Genomic DNA, 25,578 nt, shown 5'->3' with positions numbered 1-25,578 from the left:
GAGTAATCTCCAAGAAAAGGTGCTGAAGGGTAAAGCATTTCTGTAATCTACTCCTCTCCCAGTCTAAATTCTGGGGGATGGACAAAGATATCCTCTCCCAATGAATTTTATTGCCATTAAGCTTTAATGTGTGACGATCAGGTGAGACACCCAAAGACTAGGGAGGAGGTGAGAATTGGCAATGGTGTTGGTCAAAATGTACCACAACTTAAATAGTATAAAGCATTATTTGACTTTTGGGCTTTATTTATATGATAACTGTTGGCTCAACTGGAATCATTAATCAGGCTAATGGCACCATGTTGCCTATTGAGGTCAAATCATCCTTCAGTGGTTTAGGTTAAACATTTTAGCAGAGAAGTTAGAGCAGGGTTTGCTAGCTATGCACTTGTTTGCACTGCTATGCACCTTTACTGTCTGTCAGAAGGTTTTATGCTGTTCACTATCAATGTAATATTATGAGCACCTTCCATGTAAAATTGATTAGCCATAGCAAAGTACATAATGAACTTCATGGAATCTCTGGATTTTTTCTTAAGATATAAAAAGTTGTAAGGTTGTTTCTTGTTTTAAGGAGGGGGGAAGGGACAAGTAGAAGGGGTGTTTAGTGTCATACATTTAGTGTGGAAATAGTTTGTTAAAAACGAAAGTTCTGCAGCCTTTTCTAAAGATGGACAAAACTCAAATTTCACCTGATCCCCTCTGGAAGTTTGTTCTACAGCCAGATACTCTCAAATGAAAAGGTTTTGTCCCTCAGCTGCATATGCTTTGTCCTGGACTTTATGATCTACATTGTCTCAGTAGAGTACATCTTCCTTGGCAATTCACAGATTGAATAGAACATTCTTGTGGGGGAGAAAATACCAAAGAAGCCCACCATAGTAGCTTTAACTTCAAAAGGGGGAACTACACAAAAATGAGAGAGCTAGTTAAATGAAAAATAAAAGGAACATTCACAGGAGTGAAATGTCTGCAGTCTGCATGGAAACTTAAAAAACACCATTATAGAGGCTCAAGTTAAATGTATGCCCCCAAATAAAAAATATAGTGAGAGGACTAAAAAAATGTCACTATGTATAAACAATAGAGTAAAAGAGGTGGTTGGAGACAAAAAGGCATCCTTAAAAATTTGGAAGTTTCAAATCCTATTGAGGAAAGGAGTATAAACTCTGGCAAGTCAATTGTAAAAGTATCAGGCCAAAAAAGAATTTGAAGAACAGCTAGCAAAAAACTCAAAAACTAACAGCAAAATATTTTACCTCAGAAGCAGGAAGCTTGCCAAATAGGCAGTGTGGCCACTGGACATTCGAGGTGCTAAAGGAGCACTCAAGGAAGACAAAGCCATTGTGGAGAAGCTACATTAATACTTTGCATCGACCTTCACTGCAGAGGATGTGAGGGAGATTCCCACAGCCATTCTTTTTAGATGGTAGAAGGGGTTTTAGAATGTAGGAGCCATTCCCTGAGCCTTTCTTTTTAGGTGACAGATCTGAGGAACTGTCCCAGATTGAGGTGTCAATAGAGGAGGTTTTGGAACAAACTAATAAATTAAACAGTAATAAGTCACTAGAACCAGATGGTATTCACCCAAGAGTTCTGAAGGAACTCCAATGTGAAAGTGCAGAACTATTAACTCTGGCATATAACCTATTACGTAGGTCAGCCTCTGTACCAGATGACTGGAGGATAGTTAATGTGATGTCAGTTTTTAAAAAGGATCCAGAGGTGATCCTGACAGGCTTAGCAGCCTGTAACTAACTTCAGTACCGGGCAAATTCGTTGAAACTATAGTAAAGAACAAAATTATCAGAGAGATAAATGAACACAATGTGTTGAGGAAGAGTCAACATGGCTTGTGTCAGAGGCAATCATGCCTCACCAATCTATTAGAATTTTTTTGAGGATGTCAGCAAACATGTGGACAAGGGTGATCCAATGGACATGGTGTGCTTTGACTTTCAGAAAGCCTTTGGCAAGGTCCCTCATCAAAGGCTCTTAAGCAAAGTAAGCAGTCATGAGATAAGAGGAAAGATTCTCTCATGGATCAGTAACTGGTTAAAAGACAGGAAACAAAGGATAGGAATAAATGGTCAGTTTTCCCAGTGGAGAAGGTGAATAGCGGTGTCCCCCAAGAATATGTACTGGGATCTGTGCTGTTCAACATATTCATAAATGATCTGTAAAAGGGGACAAACAATGACCTGACAGTTTGCAGACAATGAAAAATTACTTACGATATTTAAGTCCAAGGCAGACTGTGAAAAGTTACAAAGGTGGGTGACTGAGCGATGAAATTCAGTGTTGATAAATGCTAAGTAATGCACATTGGAAAGCATAATCCCAACTATACGTACAAAATAATGGGGTCTAAATTAGCTTTTACCACTCAAGAAAGAGATCTTGAAGTCATCATGGATAGTTCTCTGAAAACATCTGCTCAGTGTGCAGTGACAGCTTTTTTTTTTTTTTTTCTTCCCTAATAGAATATTAAGAACCATTAGGAAAAGGATTGATAAGAAGAAAATATCATATAAATCCCTGGAACACCCACACCTTTACTACTATGTGCAGTTCTGTTCCCCCCCCCCCTCCCATCTCAAAAAAGATATATTAGAATTGAAAAAAGTACACAGAAGGACAACAAAAATGATTAGGGCTATGGAACAGCTTCCATATGAGGAGAGATTAAAAAGACTAGGTCTCTTCAGCTTAGAAAAAAGACTACTGGGGTGGGAGGATATGATAGAGGCTTATAAAATCATGAATGGTGTGGAAAAAGTGAATATGGAGGTGTTATTTACCCCTTTACATAACGCAAGAACCAAGGGGTCCACTGGCTGAAATGAATAGGTTTAAAACAAACAAAAGTACTTCTTCACATAATTCACAGTCAGTCCATGGAACTCATTGCTGGGGATGTTATGAAGACCAGAAGTATAACTGGGCTTGAAAAAAAATTAGATAAGTTTCTGGAGGATAGGTCCATCAGTGGCTATTAGCCAAGATGGTCAGGAATACAACCCCATGCTCTGGGTTTCCAAAAGACTTTGACTGCCAGATGGTAGGAGTGGACGATACTGGATGGATCACTCAATAATTGCCCTGTTCTGTTCATTCCCTCTGAAGCATCTGACATTGGTCATTGTTGGAAGACAGAAAACTGGGCTAGATGGACAATTAATTTGACCCAGTATGGCCATTCTTATGTTATGTTATGTTCCTATGAAATTTGGTGTCTAAAGTAGATGGGGCTTGGTCTGTTAAATGCTTTGAAGGTTAGGGCTGAGGCCTTAAACTGACATTGGAACTGCACTGAGAGCAAGTGGAGGGACAGGAGCACAGACATGATGTGTTCGTGGCAGCCTGAACCACATAGGAAAGTGGGCAGCTGCATTTTGAACCTGCTTGTTGTTTTCACATTCAGTTTCTGATACAATGAATTACATTAATCCAGTCTAAAAATAGGTGCATGGATTATTGTGGCCAGGCTCTCATGAGGGAGCAAGGGGTGGAGTTGGAGATGAAAGAAGGCATTTTTAGACACTGATGCTACCTGATCATCCAAGCGTAATGAGGAGTCAAAGAGAATCCTGAAGCTTTGCACCAATTTGATGAATGGGGGTTGTATGCCTTCAAAGGTGGATGAGGGAGATGATGTGCTGACTAGTTTTCAAAGCATTTCCCTCTGCAAACTAGCATCATTTCAGTCTTGCCTGGGTTGAATTTGAGTCAGGTAGTGATGATCCAAAAGTGGAACTCTTGAAAAAAGTGGCTGTGGTGGCGTGAGTAGAGAATTAGATATATGGTTCTATTGGAAGCTAAGTCCATGATGTCTCTTTAGCTCTCCTAATCTCATGTAACTATCAAAGAGAAGCAGAGATAGTAGGGATCCGTGAGAGACCCTACAGGTGAGGGCCTTCAAGGAAAAGTTACCCATCACCACTCTCTGGGTTCTGCTGAAAGGAACGATTGGAGCCATTGTAATGCTCTGTCACCTATTCCTGCTGTCATGTAAATGGGTTAGCAGTACCTTGTGATCCTCAGTTTTTAATACAGTAGAGAGGTCCACTGTTACGCGTATGGAGATCTTGCCTGTATCCATGGCCATGTGGAGGTTATCCTTGCTGCTAGAGCTGTCTCTGTGCTATGCTCTCTGAAGCATCTAGGAATTTGCTGATGTCACATGTTGTAGAAGGTTGATGATTCCTGCTTTTTCAATTAGTTTGCCCAGAATAGGAGACTGGAGACAGGATGGTAGTTGGAGAGGTCTCCTTGATTGAGTGATGGCTTTCTGAGGATTGGGCAGGTTATTGTCTCTTTACTAGAGGGCATAATACTTCACTGTCTTTCACTGCCCAGGAGGCACATGGATCTGTTTCACAGGTTCTAATATTCTTTGTGGCTTCTTGAGTTTCTGCAAGTGTTATGGGACTGAACTCTGTCATGGGAAGTGAGATGGTTAATGCAGTCTGGTCAGTGTCCAAGGTCTTGGCTGATTAGTTGGTTTACTGTGCAGAATAGCTCTGTCTGCTGTGATTCTGCTGCATTGATGGCAGAAGAGTAGAAGACACTTTCTGCCTCCTTTACTGCATTAGCGTAATTCTGTAAGAATTGTTTGTGCTGATGGTGGATGTACCTCTTGCAAGATATTCTGAGCCATGCTTCAATGACTGCCATGTTTCAGCAGGACAAACATTGCTTCAGGTGGCTTTACAGCTTCGTTGTTCCCACCCCTCTTCTCACAGGGACAGAGTAGTGATTAGAAGATCTTCCAGTCCTAGAAACCTGGAGCATCACAGCACTCAGTCCTGCAGCCCTATTTCTCCCCTTCAACTCAACTCAGTAGTGAGCTTTCTGTGCTGAAGTTGGGGCATACCATGGTTCTCAGTGATCCAGTTCTCACTAGCTCTTGTGAGGAAAGATGAGTAGGGGACGTTTCTCTCAGGCGCTTATTCCAAAACATGAGATTTCAGTTGTCAATCCCTCTTGTCCCTCCCCGCCCGCCTTAAATTAGGCAGCACGCGAGCTGATTTTTAGTGGCACGCTGCTGCCAGCCGGGGTCCCCGATGCCGGCCTGGATGGACGGAAGCCTGGGCTGGCAGTGGGTTGAGCAGGACAGGTGGCTGGGACCCTGCCTGGCAGGGGCCGGCGGAGGGAACCCTAGACTGACAGCGGCTGAGCGGCTCAGCCCACTGACGGTCAGGGGTTCTGTCTGCTGCCCCTGCTGCTGGTCTGGGGTTCCGTCCGTCGGCCCTTGTAAATGTAAAATGTATTACTGGGATGTGAAATCATTTATTTACTGTAATTTAAGACGACTTGGCACACCACTTCTCAAAGGTTGCCGACCCCTGATCTAATCTATCAAAAGTATTTTTTTTCATACCAAATATTGAGTGTATTGCTGCCATTTCATAAAATTCCAGCATCTAAAAAAGAGTTAAAGATTTGTTGGTTGCTTTTTACCGAAGGTCTCCAGTGAGTTTTGTTCTTTTTTCCTTGAGATATTTTTACATTGTTCTCTCAATGCTGCTTCTATACCGAGGTCTCTATTGTCCACTTTTTGTGCTGCAGCTGCAGACCGTTTTGATGCTCATGAATGTGGCAGTTTTGAAGAAAAATGTAATCTTTTGAGGGGGTGGGATGGAGAGGAGGGAACCCTAGTTTAATTTCAGGAATTTTTCAGGATATTGTTTATATAATGGAATTTGTAGCTTCTTACAGATCTAGGACTTTTAAAGGATGATTAGTATATTTTAATCTAAGGCTGCTACATAGTGATATAAATATTACTTAAAATCATCATTGCTTTGGAGTCTTCAGCAAGCAGCAGGACACTCATTTTCTCTGCAACTCCTTTCTTGTAATTAATATAATAGTATATCTTGCAGGGATATTTATTTGGTATGGGTTTTTTAGTGGTTTTAATAATTAGTTAAAATCTATTATTATAGACACCACATGATCATATGTCTTAGCTTATTGAATACTCAAAGTATTAAAGCAGAACTAATAACATATTTTCCCCTATCATTAAAATTGGGTTGAATCACAGTTACAGACCATTGGATTTGTAAGCCTGGTGTCTGTACTTTTGAGGCAGGGCACTTGGTAAATCAGTGGAGGACATGGACCATGTAGCTTTCTGTATGGAAAGGGCAGAGTGCATTAGGATGTATTCAGAAAAAAGCCCTTTATTTGTCTGTTTTGTGTAATATTTTTGAAACTTCAAGAAGTTATTTACAAGAGCAGTCTGTGGAATGTACATCTTGGTGACTGTTTTAGTGGATGGTTACTCTAGTTACTGTAGTATAGTCTGCTAGAGTACAGTCACCAGATTAAAATTTATTATTCGGCACCTAAAGTTTAACCACTTGATCTGTTACTGTGATTGCTTGCAGGCTTTTGTGCCACTTCGGAGGAGATGTACATTGCTACAGGTTGGCAAGCATTGGCTGACAAACCAATTAAGTGGGCTGTAGCCCACGAAAGCTTATGCTCAAATAAATTTGTTCGTCTCTAAGGTGCTACAAGTACTCCTGTTCTTTTTGCTGATACAGACTAACACGGCTGCTACTCTGAAACCTGATCTAATGTACATGCTCAATGTTTATCTTGTTATAATTTTTGTTTTTGTGAAACACCATTTAAGTAGGATACTAGTTTTTCTTTTTAAATAGCTTATACTATTGTATATTTCTTATGTAAGATAAATATTGTCAGCAACTTGTTTCTGTAGTGTTTTTCCTACCAACAAGAAGAAAATCTTTCACAGAAATCATTAACTTAATGTTTTGTTCAGAGATTTTCTTTTACAGTTTGAGTGAGTATGTGAAAACAGGAACATCTTACTCTGCAGATCCTTACTTAGTTCCAGTTGTAGGGCCACCTATGCTACCCCTTTTCAACTATCCTAAGCAACCACAGCTTAGTCTTTGCCCAAATCCAAGACGATTATCTGTTGGCCGAAGAATACACAAAATGTAACAACAGAAAGGACTTGACTTGAGAATTTGAGAGGATAGAGAGGAAAAAACAAAACAACAACAACAACAAAAAACACTCAGTGGAAGCTTAGCTGCACGGAGGGGTTAGTGACATTTTAATGAGACTACAAAATTGAAGTGGTAATCATTTGAACGGTGGAAAACAGAAGGTGAAATTACAGCTGTTTTAACCCTTGTGTAGTGCCTTAAGAGCAGTAATATGTTGAAAAGAAGACAGTTATGGAGTCAACAAATACAGTGATTAAGGGAGGGAGAACTGTGGGAAATTAGTGTGAAAGCGAGTATGTTGAATAAGTGCAAGGCCAGATATTGCACAGCATCCATTAGAAATTTTTTAAAATAAACAAAATCAAAGATTAAGCCAACTAAGGAGATAAAGGGTGTGATAAAATGGACAGCTACTAAAGAGGCTAAATGTACCGGTGGCAGCCTTACAGAAAAAAAATTGATGCCAAATGTTACTTAGGAGGAAAGTAGGGAGTACATAGCTTTCACACCTCTTTCAATTTATACAGTACCTGCCTTCAGCTTTTATGGACAATTTTTCTTATCAATTTTACTCTAGAGAGTAGTTCAGATTTGGGATTGGGATGCATAGATCAAGAGCATTGCTGAAGTTTCAGGAGGGTTTGAAAAAAATGGGACTTTCCCCCTCTTTAAATGTCACAATAAATAACCCATGACTTTTCCAGCAAATAAATAGTATATGATGTCAAGGTATATTCTAGCCACCAAGGCCGAACACAATATTTCTCAAAAGCTACATAACTGCATCCGATGAAGTGGGCTGTAGCCCACAAAAGCTTATGCTCAAATAAATTTGTTAGCCTCTAAGGTGCCACAAGTACTCCTGTTCTTTTTGCGGATACAGACTAACACGGCTGCTACTCTGAAATAACTCACATAGATCTTCTGTGATTCTAAAGCCTTTTATCTGTTCAAAAAAGCATCTTTTAGTCTACACAAAGGCCTGAATTCCCTGATCCCATCATAGGTGAGTTATAGAATTTTCCACTAGCTTCATTAATGCCCCAGTCTCAGCTTTTGTCATATTAAAGTTTTTACGATGCAGCTGCCACTCTTCTTCCAATGGAAATGGCTATTGGATTGCCCTGAATGGACCTATGATGCTTTTAATCTAATTACCATTTAAAATTAAGAATGGAAAAATCAGGCTGTTTTATAAAAGATGATTTTTAAAGCACCTTTACCTTCCTCCATTAGATTGTTGATCCACTTTTGGTTCATCAGTCATGAATTTTCTTAGTAGCAAGTAACAGAAGCGTGTCGTGTCTCTCTGATAAATTTTCAAGAGTCAGTTCCCATAGTTTTCATAAGGGCGGTGGAACAGGAGCCCTATGAGGCGAGTATTTTGTTTTTTAATGAGAAGAAAGGAAAATCTTTTGTAAAGATAAACTTTAAAAAGGAACATCCCTTCATTAAAATTTTCATTTAAACATGGGCTGGAAATAATTAGAGAGGAGAAGTACAAGGGAGGCATACTGCATTTGCCATAATATCTAAATAAGATTTTAACTTTATCATCAGTGTTTCTACCTATATTTGTCCCCCAAAAATATATGAAATCAAGACATTGAAAATATTTGACTTTTTTCAGTAATAATGAATTATGAAATTATATGCTTAACTTCTCAGGTTCTTGAAAGTGTGTGTGTGTATATATATATATATGTGTATAGATATAGATATAGATATAGATATAGATATAGAGAGAGAGAGAACTGATATAACCGCACGTTGCTGAATACTACAGTTGGCTGTCACCGGTTAATTTGACTCCTGCAGGTATATCAAGGGCACTAAAAATTAACACCAAATGGCAACTTTAAGGAACTCAAAGGCCACATCCATTCAGTTTATAATTTATATAATTTTGAAAAATTGTATATATGTACAGTACTGTAACATTTTCTTGTACGGATACTTGACTCCTTGATGATTTATAGAAAATGTTTATTGTTGGTCTTCACCAGCTGTGGAAACCTACGGTTTTTGCTAGCAATCAACAATTGATGAGTTTAGATCACACCTTGATTTATGTTTGCCAGAGGTCATTTTATGAGTCTGCAAGCTTCATGGTTAGCACCCTTGGCCTTAAGTGTTAGATGTAACAGCATTCATTTTATAAGCAGCACATTGACCATATGTCCGTGTTCTCTTATAATGGTAACTGTTTCTTTTAAGCCGGAGTCTTGCTGTGAGAGTTTGTCTGAAGGCTCTTGGGACTTGTCTAGGTTAGAGAAATGTGCACCAGTGTAACTAAATTGATGCAGTTACACTGTTCAAACCCTTAAGGTAGGCACCATGCACTCGTGCACTGTGAGGCTTGCACTGGCATAACTAAGGACTTGTCTTCGCTGTAGAATTAATTTGAGTTATGACTCGAGTGTTGCCCTTAGCTTGAGTCCCATCCACATGCACAGCGTCTTACATTGCTTTTAATTTGAGTTGGCTGTCCTTTGAGGGAAATATAGACTACAGCTCAAGTTAGCACAACTCTTTCACAACCACTCTAAGTAGGTCAATCATTATTTTACTGTGTGGATCCTGCAGTAGGCGTACATGTGTCTCAAGGTTTTTTTTAATAAGTGTCTGTCGGGGTCACAGATGCTTTCTTTGCCACTCCATGCTCTCGTGCAAGGGCACAACGGCCATGACCCTCTGTCAACGTCTGACCAGTTACTCTTTTCAGAGACCTTAAACTGGTTCTTTTCTATCAGCTTCGTGAAGAAGCCTTGTCTTCACACTGTCAGCTAAGGATGTTTCTTAAACGTGATGGGGGAGAGAAACAATCAGGAATACCACACAAAGTATAGGCCATGATAGCAGACCTGCCTATTAAGGGAACATAGCTCTTCAGCCTGAGGACAGACTAAGTGTGGCAATTTAGACTTAGATGTTCTACAGAAAGCCATACAAATACCAGCCCCAGTTCAACCAGCAAAGTTGAACCCCAATCATGTGCAAAAACTGTTGTGTACGAGTGTGCTATCCTGCTCCTGGGACAGATAGCTGGAGTGCCAATAAAGAAGCAAACCCAGGTACTCCAGGGGATGCTCATCTTCCCCCTCCACGACCAATCTGACCACCCAGAGGCAACAGATTTGATGGGAGTGTAGAAAGTCATGCTGGAGCTGTTCTGAGGCCTGCTCCCTTCCCTTCAGGAACTGCTTTTCCCCTTTCCATCTGGCCTGAGTGACTGTCTCAGTGGAAAAATGGGCATTAGATATCATGCCCAAGGCTACTGTATACATTCTGTGCCCTCCTGCCTATCTACCCTCTTTCCCCCACTGTGCTTAGGGGACCCTTCTCACGAGAGCCTATTACAAACAAAAGTGGCCTCATTGCTTTGTCTAGAAGCTGTAGAAGAGGTGCTTTAGGAGTACAGGGCAAGAGACTTCCACTACCAATATCACAAAGAAGAAAGTTGAGGAGACTGAAGAAATATATACACCACCTCAAATTCAGGATGGCAACGCTTATCTCCATTCCATTTCTCCAGCTCAAGACTGGTTCACAGTTGTTGTCTTACAGGATGTGTACTTCCATGTAATGATCTGTCTCACCCACAAGAAGATCCTAAGATTCACAGTGCTAAGTACTGCCATTCAGATCCTCTGTGGCACGAAGAATCTTCACAAAGTGCCTAGCAATGGTGGCAACACACTAGGAAGAACGGTCGTTCATGTCTACCCTTACCTGGAGATTGCAACAAGCCTAGAATGCGCCTTTTCTGTCTTCTCTCAGCTAGTCCTGTGAGTGAGCTATGAAAAGTCATCTCTTAGCTGATCACAAATGAAAGAGTTCATAGGACCCCTTATCAACTCCAGTTCAGCAAAGGCATACCTTCCTGAAGACAGGTTCCTGTCAATGCTATTGCTAGTGTTGGGCTAGAATCAAATCTCACTATGCCACTATGGATGTGTCTGGGTCTGCCAGGCCATATGTAAGCATGCAAATATGTCATGCCAATTGCCAGACTTCACCTGTGACTGCTCCAACTCTGGATTAGGGCAGATTGTTCCCCACCAAAACACCAAATGAACAAGGAGTTGTGGTTGCACCTTGCATTATTACAGAACTGAGATGGTAAATGTAACTCAGAAACGTGCATGGAAGAGTATCAGAGGGGTAGCCGTGTTAGTCTGAATCTGTAAAAAGCAACAGAGGGTCCTGTGGCACCTTTGAGACTAACAGAAGTACTGGGAGCATAAGCTTTCGTGGGTAAGAACCTCACTTCTTCAGATGCATCTGAAGAAGTGAGGTTCTTACCCACGAAAGCTTATGCTCCCTTCAGATGCATCTGAAGAAGTGAGGTTCTTACCCACGAAAGCTTATGCTCCCAGTACTTCTGTTAGTCTCAAAGGTGCCACAGGACCCTCTGGTGCATGGAAGAGGTACTATTCTCTGTTCCCTACCTGACAATGAATTCATTATGGACACATCAGGCACACGTTGGGGATCCCATCTGGATCAGGTTCCCAGAAAACATGAGGCTCTTGGAGCTCAGCTGTGGCTATCAGCTAATCAAACAACATGCACAAACCTCTTAAGACACCAAAAATCCAATGCTGTTCTTAAAAAAGGTAAATTTTATTAAAAACAAAAAGGGATAAAATACATCTGGAACTTTAGGCTTTTTGCTAGATCTTAAAAGAAACAATTACAAAAATTAAGCACCCAAAATAGCTTTCTTGGGGGTTCAGCTTAAAGTTTACAAGCAAACAAAAGCATCTGGGGTTAGCACAGAGGAGATCCAGAAGCCAAAATAAAAAATAAACCTGATTGTGTCTGTCTAAACATTCCCTATCCAAATAATTTCTTCTAGGTATGGAAGATGAATTTTCATACCTGGTTCAAGTCTTACAAAGCAGTGCTGCTCTGTTCCTGCAGCCCAGAGAAAAACGGAGAGACAAAGAGAGCTTTTTTTCCCATTTTAAAAAGTTCTAGCCTTCTCATTGGCTCTTTTTATAGAATCATAGAATATCAGGGTAGGAAAAGTCCTCAGGAGGTCATCTAGTCCAATCCCCTGCTCAAAGCAGGACCAACACCAACTAAATCATCCCAGTCAAGCTGGACCTTAAAAACCTCTAAGAATGAAGATTCCACCACCTCCCTAGGTAACCCAGTCCAGTGCTTCACCACCCTCCTGGTGAAATAGTGTTTCTTAATATCCAACCTAGACCTCCCCCACTGCAACTTGAGACCATTGTGTCTTGTTCTGTCATCTGGCACCACTGAGAACAACCTAGCTAGCCAGGTAGTTGAAGGCTGCTATCAAATCCCCCCTCACTCTTCTGCAGACTAAATAACCCCAGTTCCCTGAGCCTCTCCTCTTAAGTCATGTGCCCCAGCCCCCTAATCATTTTCGTTGCCCTCCGCTGGACTCTCTCCAATTTGTCCACATCCCTTCTGTAGTGGGGGGTCCAAAACTGGATGTAATACTCCCAGATGTAACCTCACCAGTGCTGAATAGAGGGGAATGATCACTTCCCTTGATCTGCTGGCAATGCTCCTACTAATACTGCCCAATATGCCTTCTTGGCAACGAGGGCACACTGCTCACTCTCATCCAGCTTCTTGTCCACTGTAATCCTCAGGTCCTTTTCTGCAGAATTGCTGCTTAGCCAGTCGGTCCCCAGCCTGTAGCAGTGCATGGGATTCTTCCTTCCTAAATGCAGGACTCTGCACTTGTCCTTGTTGAACCTCATCAGATTTCTTTTGGCCCAATTCTCCAATTTGTCTAGGTCACTCGGGACTGTATCCCTACCCTTCAGCTTATCTACCTCTCCCCCCAGCTTAGTGTCATCTGCAAACTTGCTGAGGGTGCAATCCATCCCATCATCCAGATCATTGATAAAGATGTTGAACAAAACTGGCCCATGACCGACCCCTGGGGCACTCCGCTTGATACCGGCTGCCAACTAGACATCGAGCCGTTGATCACTACCCGTTTAGCCCAACAATCTAGCCAATTTTCTATCCACCTTATATTCCATTCATCCAATCCATACTTCTTTAACTTGCTGGCAAGAATACTGTGGGAGACCGTATCAAAAGCTTTGCTAAAGTCAAGATATATCACATCCACCGCTTTCTCCATATCCACAGAGCCAGTTTTCTCATCATAGAAGGCAATCAGGTTGTTCAGGCATGACTTGCCCTTGGTGAATCCATGCTGACTGTTCCTGATCACTTTCCTCTCCTCCAAGTGCTTCAAAATGGATTCCTTGAGGACCTGATCCATGATTTTGCTGGGCATTGAAGTGAGGCTGTAGTTCCCCAGGTTCTCTTTCTTCCCTTTTTAAAATATGGGCACTATATTTGCCTTTTTCCAGTTGTCTGGGACCTCCCCGAATCACCACGAATTTTCAAAGATAATGGCCAATGGCTCTGCAATCATATCAGCCAACTCCCTCAGCACCGTTGGATGAATTAGATCTGGACCCATGGACTTGTGCATGTCAAGCTTTTCTAAATAGTCCTTAACCTGTTCTTTTACCACTGAGGGCTGCTTACCTCCTCCCCATACTGCATTGTCCAGTGCAGTAGTCTGGGAGCTGACCTTGTCTGTGAAGACCAAGACAAAAAAAGCATTGAGTACTTCAGCTTTTTTTTTTTTTTTTTTTTCCCCTCATTCAGTAAGGGTCCCACAATGTCCCTGGCCACCTTCTTGTTGCTAACATTCCTGTAGAAACCTATCTTGTTAGCTGCAACTCCAGTTGTGCCATGAAGTCAGGTGCCTACTCCCTTTTCTTTACCTGGGGACTTTTTAATCCTTTACAAGTAAAGCAAGCAGAGAACAGACCACGAGGAATTTTACAGCTAACTGGAGGCTGGGTGTTTATCAAAGGGAGCTACTCACCCCCCACCCTCCCTTCATGTATCTCACTTGTCTTCCCCTATCTGGAAGCTGCCAAGTTTTGGAAGTGATGTCATCCACATGGGATAACTCTGATGGCTCTTTACCTCCTCAGGAATCAGTAAGAACCTGGTGGACTTCCTGTGCAGACAATCAGTTACCACTGAAGAGTGGTCACCTTGGTGGTCTGTCATAGCACTGATATTCCTAAATTGGGGAGGACCCCTTTGAAAAACTTTGAAAATTTTAGCAAATAAGAGTTATTGGATTTCTTCCATTTGCAGTGGTCTCAAGAACTTCTGTATGCCTTTCCATTGATTCACCTTATTCATACGCTGATTTCCAAGTTTGGGAGAGACAAAGGCAGGATCGTTCTTGTAGCCAAAACTAACTTGACTGGCATGGAGCTGACAGACCTACTACATATATCTGTTCAGTTCCCAGACCACCCAGATGTGATCCCACAGTTAGATACTAATCCAGATACTAATCCAAAGGCACTGCGCTGCATTTTGTGGCTATTGGCTGGGTGAGTGCCACAGACAGGGACTTCTGTCTGCTGATCTAAGAAATATTGATTATAGAGCAGGAAAAGATCAACCAGGAAAATGCATTCCTCTAAATGAAGAAGTTTTCAATATGAGTAGCCCAACATGGTCTGGACCTGGCAGGCCTTGACAATGAAGATCTTCAACTACTTATTGCATTCAAAGCAGACTGGCCTTTCATTCAGTTCTGTTAAGGTACACCTCACAATTCAAAGTCCATGGTAGCTGAGGACTCTGAAAAGTAGGGATGGAGGGTGGGTCATGGGATGCACACAGTGGTTCTTGAAGGTGTTGTCAGTGTGGATCCCATGACTTGACCTCCCTCCCCACGTTTTGGTATTCTCAGCCTCTGTGGGCTTCAGATCATGAGGGAAGATAGGAAGGTTGTGACTGCTTCACCCTTCATCCCTTTGCACAGGAGCATGTGGACGCACAAGGCACAGACACTGATGTTCAAAAGAACTTCAAGCTCGTGCCCAGGAGGTGCATGCACACATACAATGGTATCTGCACTGACTACGTCGTCTCGAAGAACCACAGTTACTGTAGAGTAGGTTACTGTTCTGTTCATTTAATACTTATAAACTTTCTTTTGTAACTTTAATCAGTAAATTGTGGTCAGCTCCATCAATTTGATGAGTTGGCAATGGCAGAGATTTCATCTGGTACTATACAAATGTGTTTTAAAAAAAAAAAAACACAAAAAATTGGGGGACCAGGTCTCTTGCATTTGTGGATAGTCCTGGTGGGGTCACCATTATGTGCCTCATGTATCCATAATTAAAGTCGTTGTCAGGTAGGGAGCAGAGAATAATACCTCCTCCATGCACATTTCTGAGTTCCTTCTACTATCTCAGTTCTGTGATAACACAAGGTGCAAGCACGACCTCCTTGTTCATCTGGCATTTTCATGGAGAATAATCTAGGTTTAAAAAACAAACAAACAAAAACTAGCACTACCACTTTTCAGTTAGTGGTGTGATTATTCTTATTTTATGAGGGTAGAGATATTTACTGGGAGTAACTCTTAATCTTTTGAAAAGCATATTGCTGAAGCACTGATTTGCTTAGTGAATTTCAGTGCAGAATATAATTATTCTGTTTTAAAATTTTAGGTTGAAGTGAATTGATCACCTCCCTTTAATGTGGAATATATTCAGGTCTGAGTTTTGTCTGTAGCACAAATTGTCTGGGAAATTCCAGGAAGCTCCTAACTTAGTTTCTCTGACTCTTAAGTCTTGCTAGAAGTCAAAAATATACTCCATAGAAAAAACTTCATTCATTTTTAATATTGTTGCACAGTTAAGTACTCAGAATCAAGAAATGCCCAAGTCAAAGTGGCATAACAACGTTAACTCTGTCCACTTTTATCTCTATAGTATGATATAAGAAGACAGAAAATATCATATTGCCTCTCTATAAATCCATGGTATGCCCACACCTTGAATACTGTGTGCAGATGTGGTTGCCCCATCTCAAAAAACATATATTAGAATTGGAAAAGGTTCAGAAAAGGGCAACAAAAATTATTAGGGGTATAGAATGGCTTCCGTATGAGGAGAGATTAATAAGACTGGGACTTTTCAGCTTGGAAAAGAGGTGACTAAGCAGGGATATGATAGAGGTCTATAAAATCACAAGTGGTATAGAGAAAGTAAATAAGTAAGTGTTATTTACTCCTTCTCATAATACAAGAACAAGGGGCCACCAAATGAAATTAATAGGTAGCAGTTTAAAACAAACACAAGAAAGTAGTTTTTCATGCAACGCACTGTCAACCTCTGGAACTCCTTGCCAGAGGGTGTTGTGAAGGCCAATACTATAACGAGGTTCAAAAGGGAGCTAGATAGATTCATGGAAGATAGGTTCATCAATGGGTATTAGCCAGGATGGGCAGGAATGGTGTCCGTAGCCTCTGTTTGCCAGAAGCTGGGATTGGGTGACAGGGCATGGATCACTTGATGATAACCTGTCTGTTCATTCCCTTTGGGACATCTGCCATTGGCCACTGTCAGAGGACAGGATACTGGGTTTGATGGACCTTTGATCTGACCCAGGATGGCCGTTCTTGTGTAGTATGTGATCACTGTGTTAGACTTCCTATCAAACTTCCTTGACACTTGAATCCCTTACTGTGAAACCTTAATTTTCTTTTAAAGTAGACTTTTCTAAAGAATTTCTTTTCTATTTTTAAAAAGAAAAGAGAGAGTTAAAATAAAAAAGGAGCTTAACTTTGCAGGATTTTGACCTTCTGGTGATTTTAAGAAAGAGAGAGAAAACAGCACATCTAAATACCATTATCTATGTAACTGGTTGGGGAGACTGAACCACAATGGTCTGTAGTACAAATCTTAGGAAAACTAGGAGGGCGGGGGAGAGGGAGTGTGTGTATGTGCATGCGCGCTCCAGGAATTATGGATCTTTGAGGCATGCTAGAGGAGGACATCTGTTTTCAGCACCAACTTTGGAAGTGGGATTGCCATATTTGTCTAACCCCCCCGCCCTCCCAAATTTTGTGCCTACAGTGTTATAAACACTTTTTTCTCACCCCCTGGGCTGGGATGGCAAGAGGAAACAGGATGGAGATGGGACACAGAATGTTTAAAAATTATGCTGCTGCCATATGGTAGTGATTTCACTGCCATGAGTAGCCTGAAGGGAGAGGGGAGGATCCAGCCTTTAATGATAAATTGTTCTCCTGCCATTGGAGTAGATAGCAGAACTAAGGAAGGCAGTCTCATTCAGCAAGGCATAACAGATATGACATTGCAACAATTGATGTAATGCTCTGGAGGATATAGCTATCGTCCTTAAGCAACCATAATGCAATTAAATGAGAGTTGTGGTATGTGAGCGGAGGATAAGGAGAAAGGATATTTATCTAGTAGTGAGTTAAGGGGAGATATGCACAGGAATAGGGTTCATGTTCACACAAACTTTAGTTAAAATTTTACCCCGGTGGAGTGAGTGGAATGTGATTGGGGGCGGGGAGGGGGATACTTCAGATCCTTGGAGTGAGGATATAATCACGTTTTCTTTTTCTGGGACTCTTATTTTATCATACACAGTTTTAAATTCAGTGAAATTAACATGTTGAATGCCTTTTCCTCTCATGGAACAATTACTAGTTCATTTCTTTAGACACCTTTTATTTTTTCATGGCAATCCTCATTTAAGTGTAAGTATATTTTGCACTCCATATAATTGCTTCATATCTGACCCTCTCATGGTAGAACTCATTGTTCCACTCTTCCTCATTAAACCAACAGATGGTGACTTTAAAAAAGTTTTTTTTTGTTTTTGCTTTCAGATGTGTATAAAGTAAGCACTTGCTCTCCTATCTGTTTCTATTAGGCCTCAGTCAGATTTTGAGGTACTCTTTAATACTTTATAAAGTTGGACAACAAAAACTCGAAACAACTGAGAAAGCTGTATCATTTTGTTGTCTAACTTTAATTTATCTACTCAGTATGCATCTCTCTGGAAATGACATTAAAATTAATCTTTGCATGTTTTATTTTTGATAGCGTTTTAGTGTCCATTGGTTACTCAGATCATTCTTTTGTCTTTTCTGATGAGAGCCCAGTTAGAGGAGGTTCAGAGAAATAATAGTGTGGGTACCAGAGATGATAGTTATATTAAATGGATTAATCTTAACACTGTGTGATGTTTTTTTTCACTTTTAGTGTGACTAAGTCTATTATAAATTATTATTTCATATTACTGGTTGGTGGCAGTATAGTATGCTCTTATCCTTCTCTAGCAAATAGGTCAGTCTTGAAAAAACATTGTCACTCAAAACAGTTGACTTTTTGGAAGTAGGAAAATACCTGTATATTTTCCTAGTGATTATAGGAGTCTCTTTACATATAATGTAGATTGTGGAAATCAGTGTCCTAAGATGTGAAACTCTCTTCTGTTCTAGAGTAAAATTTACTTGCATTTTTTCTCCCGCAGCCTCCCTTCCCTTGTTAGATGAGGGGGCATTTGGCACCCACTTCGCTAAACACTTATACACTTGAGTTACTTTACCCACATGAGTAGTCCTATTGAGCTGATAAGTTATAATTTTTTTCATTATATTGCTTTCTTGAATACACTGTAATGCCTTGTGACACATGGAATTTTTGCACATTTTATCAAATGGACTGTGTACCAAACAGTGAAATTGCTGTTTCAAATTTATTGATCTTGTAAAAATGAAACTTTAGTTAGTAATCACATTATATATAACTGTAAATGATATTTTATGGACTTGTGTTTTGGTTGAAGCACACAAGTATCACGTTATTATAATTAAGTCTAGTTTAATATTGTTTAGGCTAGTCCAAATCCAACAGTAAATGTATAATGAGTGATGGCATTGCTGCAGTAAACATTTGGATGAAATGATTGTAGATGTAGAGCTATGGTGGAGCAAATTTTAAATAATGATTAAAAGACTTTTTAAAAAATAATTGATATAAATAAGATTGAGGCTTAAATTATTTGATAATTCTCCTAATAATTAGGATTCTAATAGAGAAGTATAAAACATCCACTTCAGCAATTTAAGACTATATAATGGGAAGAAAGTAGGGAACTAGCAATGTTACTAAAATATATACACCTCTACCCAGATATAACGCTGTCTTCGGGAGCCAAAAAATCTTACCGTGTTATAGGTGAAACTACATTATATCAAACTTGCTTTGATCCACCGGAGTGCGCAGCCCCGCCCCCCCGGAGCGCTGCTTTGCTGCGTTATATCCGAATTTGTGTTATGTGAGTCGCGTTATATCGGGGTAGAAGTGTATTTAAAGAAAAATCATTTATATTTTAAAAATGATTTAATTTTTTATCATTTTTGTCCACCTTGTGTAGGACTTGATTTTAAAAAGCCGTCTCTTTTTTTGCATCTGCCAATAGTTGTGCCCTTAAAGTATTAGTAATTGTCAAACTTGCTGGTGCAGAGTAGGCACATTGACATCTATTTGTGCCAAAATAGTCTGCACTGAGGCCAAGCTGAAAATCAGGCCCTTAATTGTTTGTTATAGGTGTATTCCAACACTGCCACAAGATTGGTGTCTCCTCTCTTTTTAAAATATATTTTGATTTCACCTTCATATTTAGATTGCTTTGTGATTTATGCAGTATTGAGCGTCTATCATCATACGAAAATGTTCCGATCTGTTGAATTTCATGTTTGTCTGTTTGCTAGCCATGATATTCAGTGTTAGGAGTCATGCTTATTTTCAAACCTATTTCCGCAGAATTTGCATGTTGATGTTGAAATAAATGGTCTTATTTGTGTTTTTATAGTAGAACATATACATGAAAGCATATTAATATTGTCATTATGATAGTACTCGGAGGTCTCAGTTATAAGAGAGACAGCATGCTGCTAACTGTATACAAATATAAGAGACAATCATTGCCTCAAACTGCTTATTTTAAAGGCAAGACATAGAGGAGTCAGGGTATATGGATAAAACAGCGAAGCCTAGTGATCAGAGGGATGGTAGGCATATAACAACAATTACAGCCAACTAAAATACATTCAAAGAAAGTTAAGGTTGCAAAGTCAAGCTCTCAGAAGTTAGGTAATGCCAGAATTAAGGTTCCCTGTGCAACCTTCATTTGGCCTCCTTGTGTGTATAAATTGATATTCTTATTACATGCTCACTTAGTGTTTTTTTTCCTACAGGACCCCTGCATCATTCAATGAATAGATAGGTTTCTGAAAATAAATAGAAATTGAATAACTATCATGAGAAATTTCAACCTGAACACTTAATATGTATATTTTTTTATACCTTTTTAAAGATGAGATTACAAATTTGGTAGATTAAGATAATATTATTTATGTATATACTTCTACTTCTGTAAGGCATTTTTGTTGGTCCTACATCATAAAACAAAACAAAACTAGAAATATATAAAATTAACATGGCACAGATTAACTGGATTAAAAGTATTTCTAGTGGAGTCCCGCGGGGATCCTTTCTTGGCACTACACTATTTAACATTTTAAATAATGACCTGGAAGAAAACATAAGATCATCACCGATAAAGTTAGCAGATGACACACAAATTGTGGGAGTTGTAAATAATGAAGGCAGGTCACTGATTCAGAGGGATCTGGATGATTTGATAAACTGGGTTTTAATGAGGCTAAATTTATACATCTAGGAACAAAGACTGTAGAGCATACTTACATGAATGGGGACTCTATCTTGGGAAGCAGTGACTCTGAAAACGATTTGAGGTGGAGGAGATGGATAATCAGCTGAACATGAGCCCTGTTCTATAGATATTGATCTCAAAGGCACAAAGAGTTAAAGGTGTTTAGTGTTGGATAGTGAGAGAGTTTATAAAGAGTGATAGACCGGTTTGGGGTTATTTTTAAACAGAGCCCTTCGTTACTTGGCAAACACCCAAAAGCATTCATACAACTTGAAAGTTTATTAGTTAAACACAAGAAAGAACAAGAAATTAAAATAAGCATTTGTATTGAAACTGTGGTTGATTAATTATGCAAAATGGACAGCGAAACTCTATCAAAGTCTCTTTCCTTTTGGAATCAAAATACCAGTCTCTTATTTTCTGAACAACCTTTCTTTATTGAAAAGGAAAAGGTTAATTTTACTCACTGTCCTGATATGAAGGGCAGTCACTTATCCCGTTCATAAACAGATGCAAGTTGGACGAGAGGGTAGAAAAGATGGGTAAAATATGGCTTTGGGTGATGTTTTTTTGGAACGTTGTACTACTAGGTAGTTACGAGTGGATGCTTTGGCAGGCAAGCCGACCATGACACCAGCTGCTTGAACCCTGGTTAATTACAATCTAGTCAGGGCTGTCATCTGGTTGGAGCTTACTCTTTAGACAAGGCAGGTTTGGATGATAGCAGTATAGGTGACTTCAGGATTCGATGAAAAGCCAAGCGAGTGAGACAGGCTAGAGGGAAAGGAATAGTGGAACAGAAAATTAAAACAAGGGAAGGGGAATGCAATACAGGATCTTGTGTGCCTTTGCAGTGCTGCTTATTAGGTATCCCCATTGGTGGCTTAAAGACTGGATGTCATGATAATGTGATGACTTTCAGCGCTCCCAGGTGAAAACAAAGTTTCTTAAACAGAAGCAAGACAATCCTTCTTCTCAGAAAGAAAGTCCTTTAGATGAGTCAAGATGAGCGAGAAGAGTTGCAGTGCTGGCAGGGACGGGGATGAGTTTAGGGAAAGATGAGATGAGACAAGGTGAGCTGGGATGCAAGTTCGGACAGGAGATGAGCGGGAGAGCTGAACTGAATGGATCTTTTTTCTAAGTCTCTCTTTAAGAAACCCCAAAAGGGAAAAAAGTGGGCAGCATAGTTCAGCCCCTCATTATTTTGTCCACCAACTAGGCGTAATATCCATCACACCAATTTTGGTCTAACTTCTGGTTCCACATCTGTTTTTACCAAGCATGATTTGAACAGTCCTTAGATTATATCCATGTGGCCTTTTTGGTTTAGAGCAGTGGTTCTCAAACTTTTTTTTTTTTTTTTTTTTTATGGACCACTTGAAAATTGCTGAGGGTCTCGGTGGACCACTTTATGATCTTTCCAAATGTTTGTACTGTTAGCTAACGATTGTAAAGCGCTTTGGATAAAAGCGCTATATAAAAAAACCTTCGTAATAGTAAACTTTTTTGTTCTACAAATAAAAGCACACAACTCAGATTTTAATATCCGTAGTCTTACCTTTCTAATGCGATGGATGTGCCTTCTCTCCCCCGCCACGGCAGCCCCCGAGCTGGGGCTGGGAAGGGGGGGTCGCTCCCCACTGGGGCGGCCCCCAAGCTGGGGCTGGGAAGGAGGGGGTGGTCTCTCCCCAGCAGCCGCAGCCCTGGAGCTGGGGAAAGTCGCCTCTTTCTCTGGCCACTGCATCCTTGCAAGTCCCAAATTCCCCCCCACCCCCTCTTCTCACCCTACTTCCCCCTCCCACCTATTCCCCTTGAGGCCACCACCTCACCTTACATGTGTGTCTTCTCCAGGGTCCTGGCACTTAATTAGTGGCCCTTCTTTCTTTCGTGTGCGGCTGCCCAGGCACGCACCTTAGAGGGAACTATCCGCGGACCACAGTTTGAGAACCTCTGTTTTAGACTAATCCAACATTTGCACTTGTTATTACATTCAGTGTCGTAAACACTGGACCTATTTTCCCTGGTTATTGTAACATCTTATGAACAGTCACACTGGGGCCAATAGGGCTAATGAATCCTTGGGATGCATAAACAGGTATCTTGAGTAAGTGTAGAGAGGTTATTTTACCTCTATATTTGGCACAGGTGTGACCTCTTCTGGAATACTGTGTCTGGTAGTGATGCCCACAATTCAAGAAGTGTGTTGATACATTGGAAAGGGTTCAGAGAAGAGTCACGAGAATGACAGAAGGATTAGAAAACATGCTTTACAGTGATAGACTCAAGGAGGAGCTCAATCTATTTAGCTTAACAGTGAGAAACTTAAGGGGTGAATCGAGTAGTTTGTAAGTACCTGTGCCGGGAACAGATATTTAATAATGGGCTCTTCAGTCTAGCAGAGAAAGGCATAATGTGATTCAGTGGGCATAAGTGGAAGCTAGGCAAATTCAGACTGGAAATAAGGTGTGAATTTTTAAAGGTGAAAATTAACCAGTGGAACAGTTTACCAAGGGTTGTGGGGGATTCTCCATCACTGACCATTTTAAAATCAAGATTGGAAATTTGGCAAAATTACAAGCAACTGAAGATGGGGTATTTTATAATCGGAAGTGTCAGGCACCATTAACTATAGGCAGTGTTACTTGCTTCACCTATTGTAATATTTATATTATGGAAGCCCCCAAAGGCCCCAGTTGGGATTGGGACCCCATTGTGCTGTGCACTAGACAGACGTGGGCCATGATCCAGCAAACATGCATGTATGTAATTTACTACTGTAAGTAGTTCCATTGAAATGGATAGGTCCGCTCACAGAGGTAAAGCTAAGCATATGTCTAAGAGTTTACAGGATTGGAGTTAGAGAAAAGACAACTCCTTCTGTCAGGAGCTTGTGCTTGTTGTCTTAATTCATTTTAATGTGTTTGTGTGTGTGTGTGTATATGTGTATAGTATGTGTATGCATGTAATATTTCAAAAGAGCTGGGAAGATTTGTATAACATATAAAGCTATCCCTAACAATCAAGGTAGACTTTAAAAAACAAACAGTTAACAAGCAAAATAAAACCTCCTATGAGGGGGGTTACTATTTTCATACTACAAGCAGGAAACAAGAGATTGGGCCAAGAAGAAACTTATTTTATATTGAAATTGATGGAATAGGCACTGAACTTCCCTCTCCCTGATGTGAGAGTACTGGATAGAGCGGAGTGCTTCCCTTGATGGATTTAGGCAATGCCTATGAGAGGGAGTGGAGAGCAAAGTGTAGTGGAGGACTGGAGTTGGACAACGACCAATTTAACTCTGGTAGTGTTTGGTAGTTAGGTACATTTTTTGAGCCTTGCTTAAAATCATCCATCCCTTATTTGACTTTTGGTTTCCCACAATTTTTTCTTACACACACATTTTTTAAAATGCCTAGTTCTCTTACCTGTATAGTAGGCCTATATGGTAACTTTTGTTATTTCCATTAAAAGTTTTCTTATTTACATGTATGACAAGTACTACATATACACCGCACACAGGATGGTAACAAAACTAGGGTTACCATACTTCCGGTTTTTCCTGGACATGTCCGGCTTTTTGGCAATCAAACTCCCGTCCAGGGGGAATTGCCAAAAAGCCGAACATGTCCGGGAAAATGCCGGCCGGGCAATTCCCCTCCCGCGGCTGCTCTGCTCCTCCCCTGACTCTTCGGCTCTGTTTAAGAGCCGAGCGCTACGGGCTTTGGGCAGCCCCCATGCCTCCGGACCCTGCGCCGCTGGAGCCCGGGAGGGGGCGCAGGGTCCGGAGGCATAGGGGCTGCCCAAAGCCCAAGTGCTACCAGCTTCATGGTTTGCCAGGCAGCCCCCAGACCCTGCGCCCCCGGCTGGGCGCTTCCCCTCCCGGGCTCCAGCTGCGCTGGGGAAGCGCCGGCCGGGGGTGCAGGGTCTGGGGGCTGCCCGGCAAACCGTGAAGCCGGTAGCGCTCGGGCAGCCCTTTTTGCATGGCTGGGAGTGGGAGGGAGGAGGGGGCGGGGAAGGGGCGGAGTTGGGGCAGGGCTGGGGGTGGGAAATGGGTGGGGCCAGGGCCCCATGGAGGGTCCTCTTTTTTTCTTTATGAAATATGGTAACCCTAAACAAAACTGCATTAGTGGGCGGTGAAAGCAAACTTGTTGTGTTTATCAGCAAGCTTGCTGGTAAAAAGAGTTGTTACATGGGAGTGGCAGGAAAGTACAGATGTGGGGAGGTGACATATTAGTGGGTTGGCTTTCTAAAGTAATTAGCTAATTTTTTTTTTAACTCCATATTCTGACTTTCTTTTCCCTTGTTCAGACCAGAGTGCAAGTCAGAAGATGTTGCTTGCAAAATTTCTGAATCTGAACCTGAGGAATTATCAGATGAAGCCAGTGCTGACATTTTCTATGGGACCTCTCCTCCTAGCACACCCCGACAGATGAAACGTATGTCAACAAAGCACCAGAAAAATAACGTTGGGAAACCTACTAGCCGCTCCACTTTGAAAGGTGTGTGACTTTAAAAAAAAAAAAAAAAAAAAAAAATTATTTAAAAGTAGTAGTAGTATATAATATTTTTTTTGTAACCATTCAGTAGTCACTTCTTACTATGAACTTTTATAGGTCCTTTGTATAGAGATATATAGATTTGCATGTACATTGGGCAATAAATCATAGCAGCCATTGTATATTCCCAATTGCAGTTCAGTTTCAGACAGACTTGTTTACCTTCTGGCAGTCAGCAATCAAAAAAGCAGTTTTTGAAAATTGTACAGACCATTTAGTTTTGTTAATTTTTTATTCTATTAACAAACTATAGATACTGGCTAACCACACTAGGAAGTGTACATACAGGTACATACATAGGAAAATACAGTGGGAAGCAGACAAGCATTTTGAGCAAAATTATTCAGCTTATCATACAGTGTCAGTGAATGATGCACAGCATTTTTACTGTGCATGGTATAATGCAATTTCAGGCAGAG

At 40.7% G+C, this 25,578-nt stretch overlaps 1 protein-coding gene across 7 annotated transcripts in view; it reads left to right on the top strand.

Moving 5' to 3' along the window:
• The window catches only part of MAP3K4 (mitogen-activated protein kinase kinase kinase 4), a 148,589-nt gene that overhangs the window by 23,253 nt on the left and 99,758 nt on the right, over nucleotides 1–25,578 (top strand). For 6 of the 7 annotated variants that reach the window (XM_054021808.1, XM_054021807.1, XM_054021805.1 and 3 more), the window contains exon 2: nucleotides 24,912–25,102. The exons of the other annotated variant lie outside the window; for it this stretch is intronic. In XM_054021808.1, coding sequence (XP_053877783.1) covers nucleotides 25,033–25,102 — 70 coding nt within the window. In that variant the 5' untranslated portion in view covers nucleotides 24,912–25,032. The remainder of the gene's footprint in view (nucleotides 1–24,911; nucleotides 25,103–25,578) is intronic. 7 annotated transcript variants of the gene reach the window in all.

This window comes from Malaclemys terrapin, chromosome 3, assembly GCF_027887155.1.
Source record: "Malaclemys terrapin pileata isolate rMalTer1 chromosome 3, rMalTer1.hap1, whole genome shotgun sequence".
Taxonomy (NCBI): Eukaryota; Metazoa; Chordata; order Testudines; family Emydidae; genus Malaclemys; species Malaclemys terrapin.
Note: the sequence above shows the minus strand (reverse complement) of the source record. Positions and strands in the feature narration are given on the sequence as shown.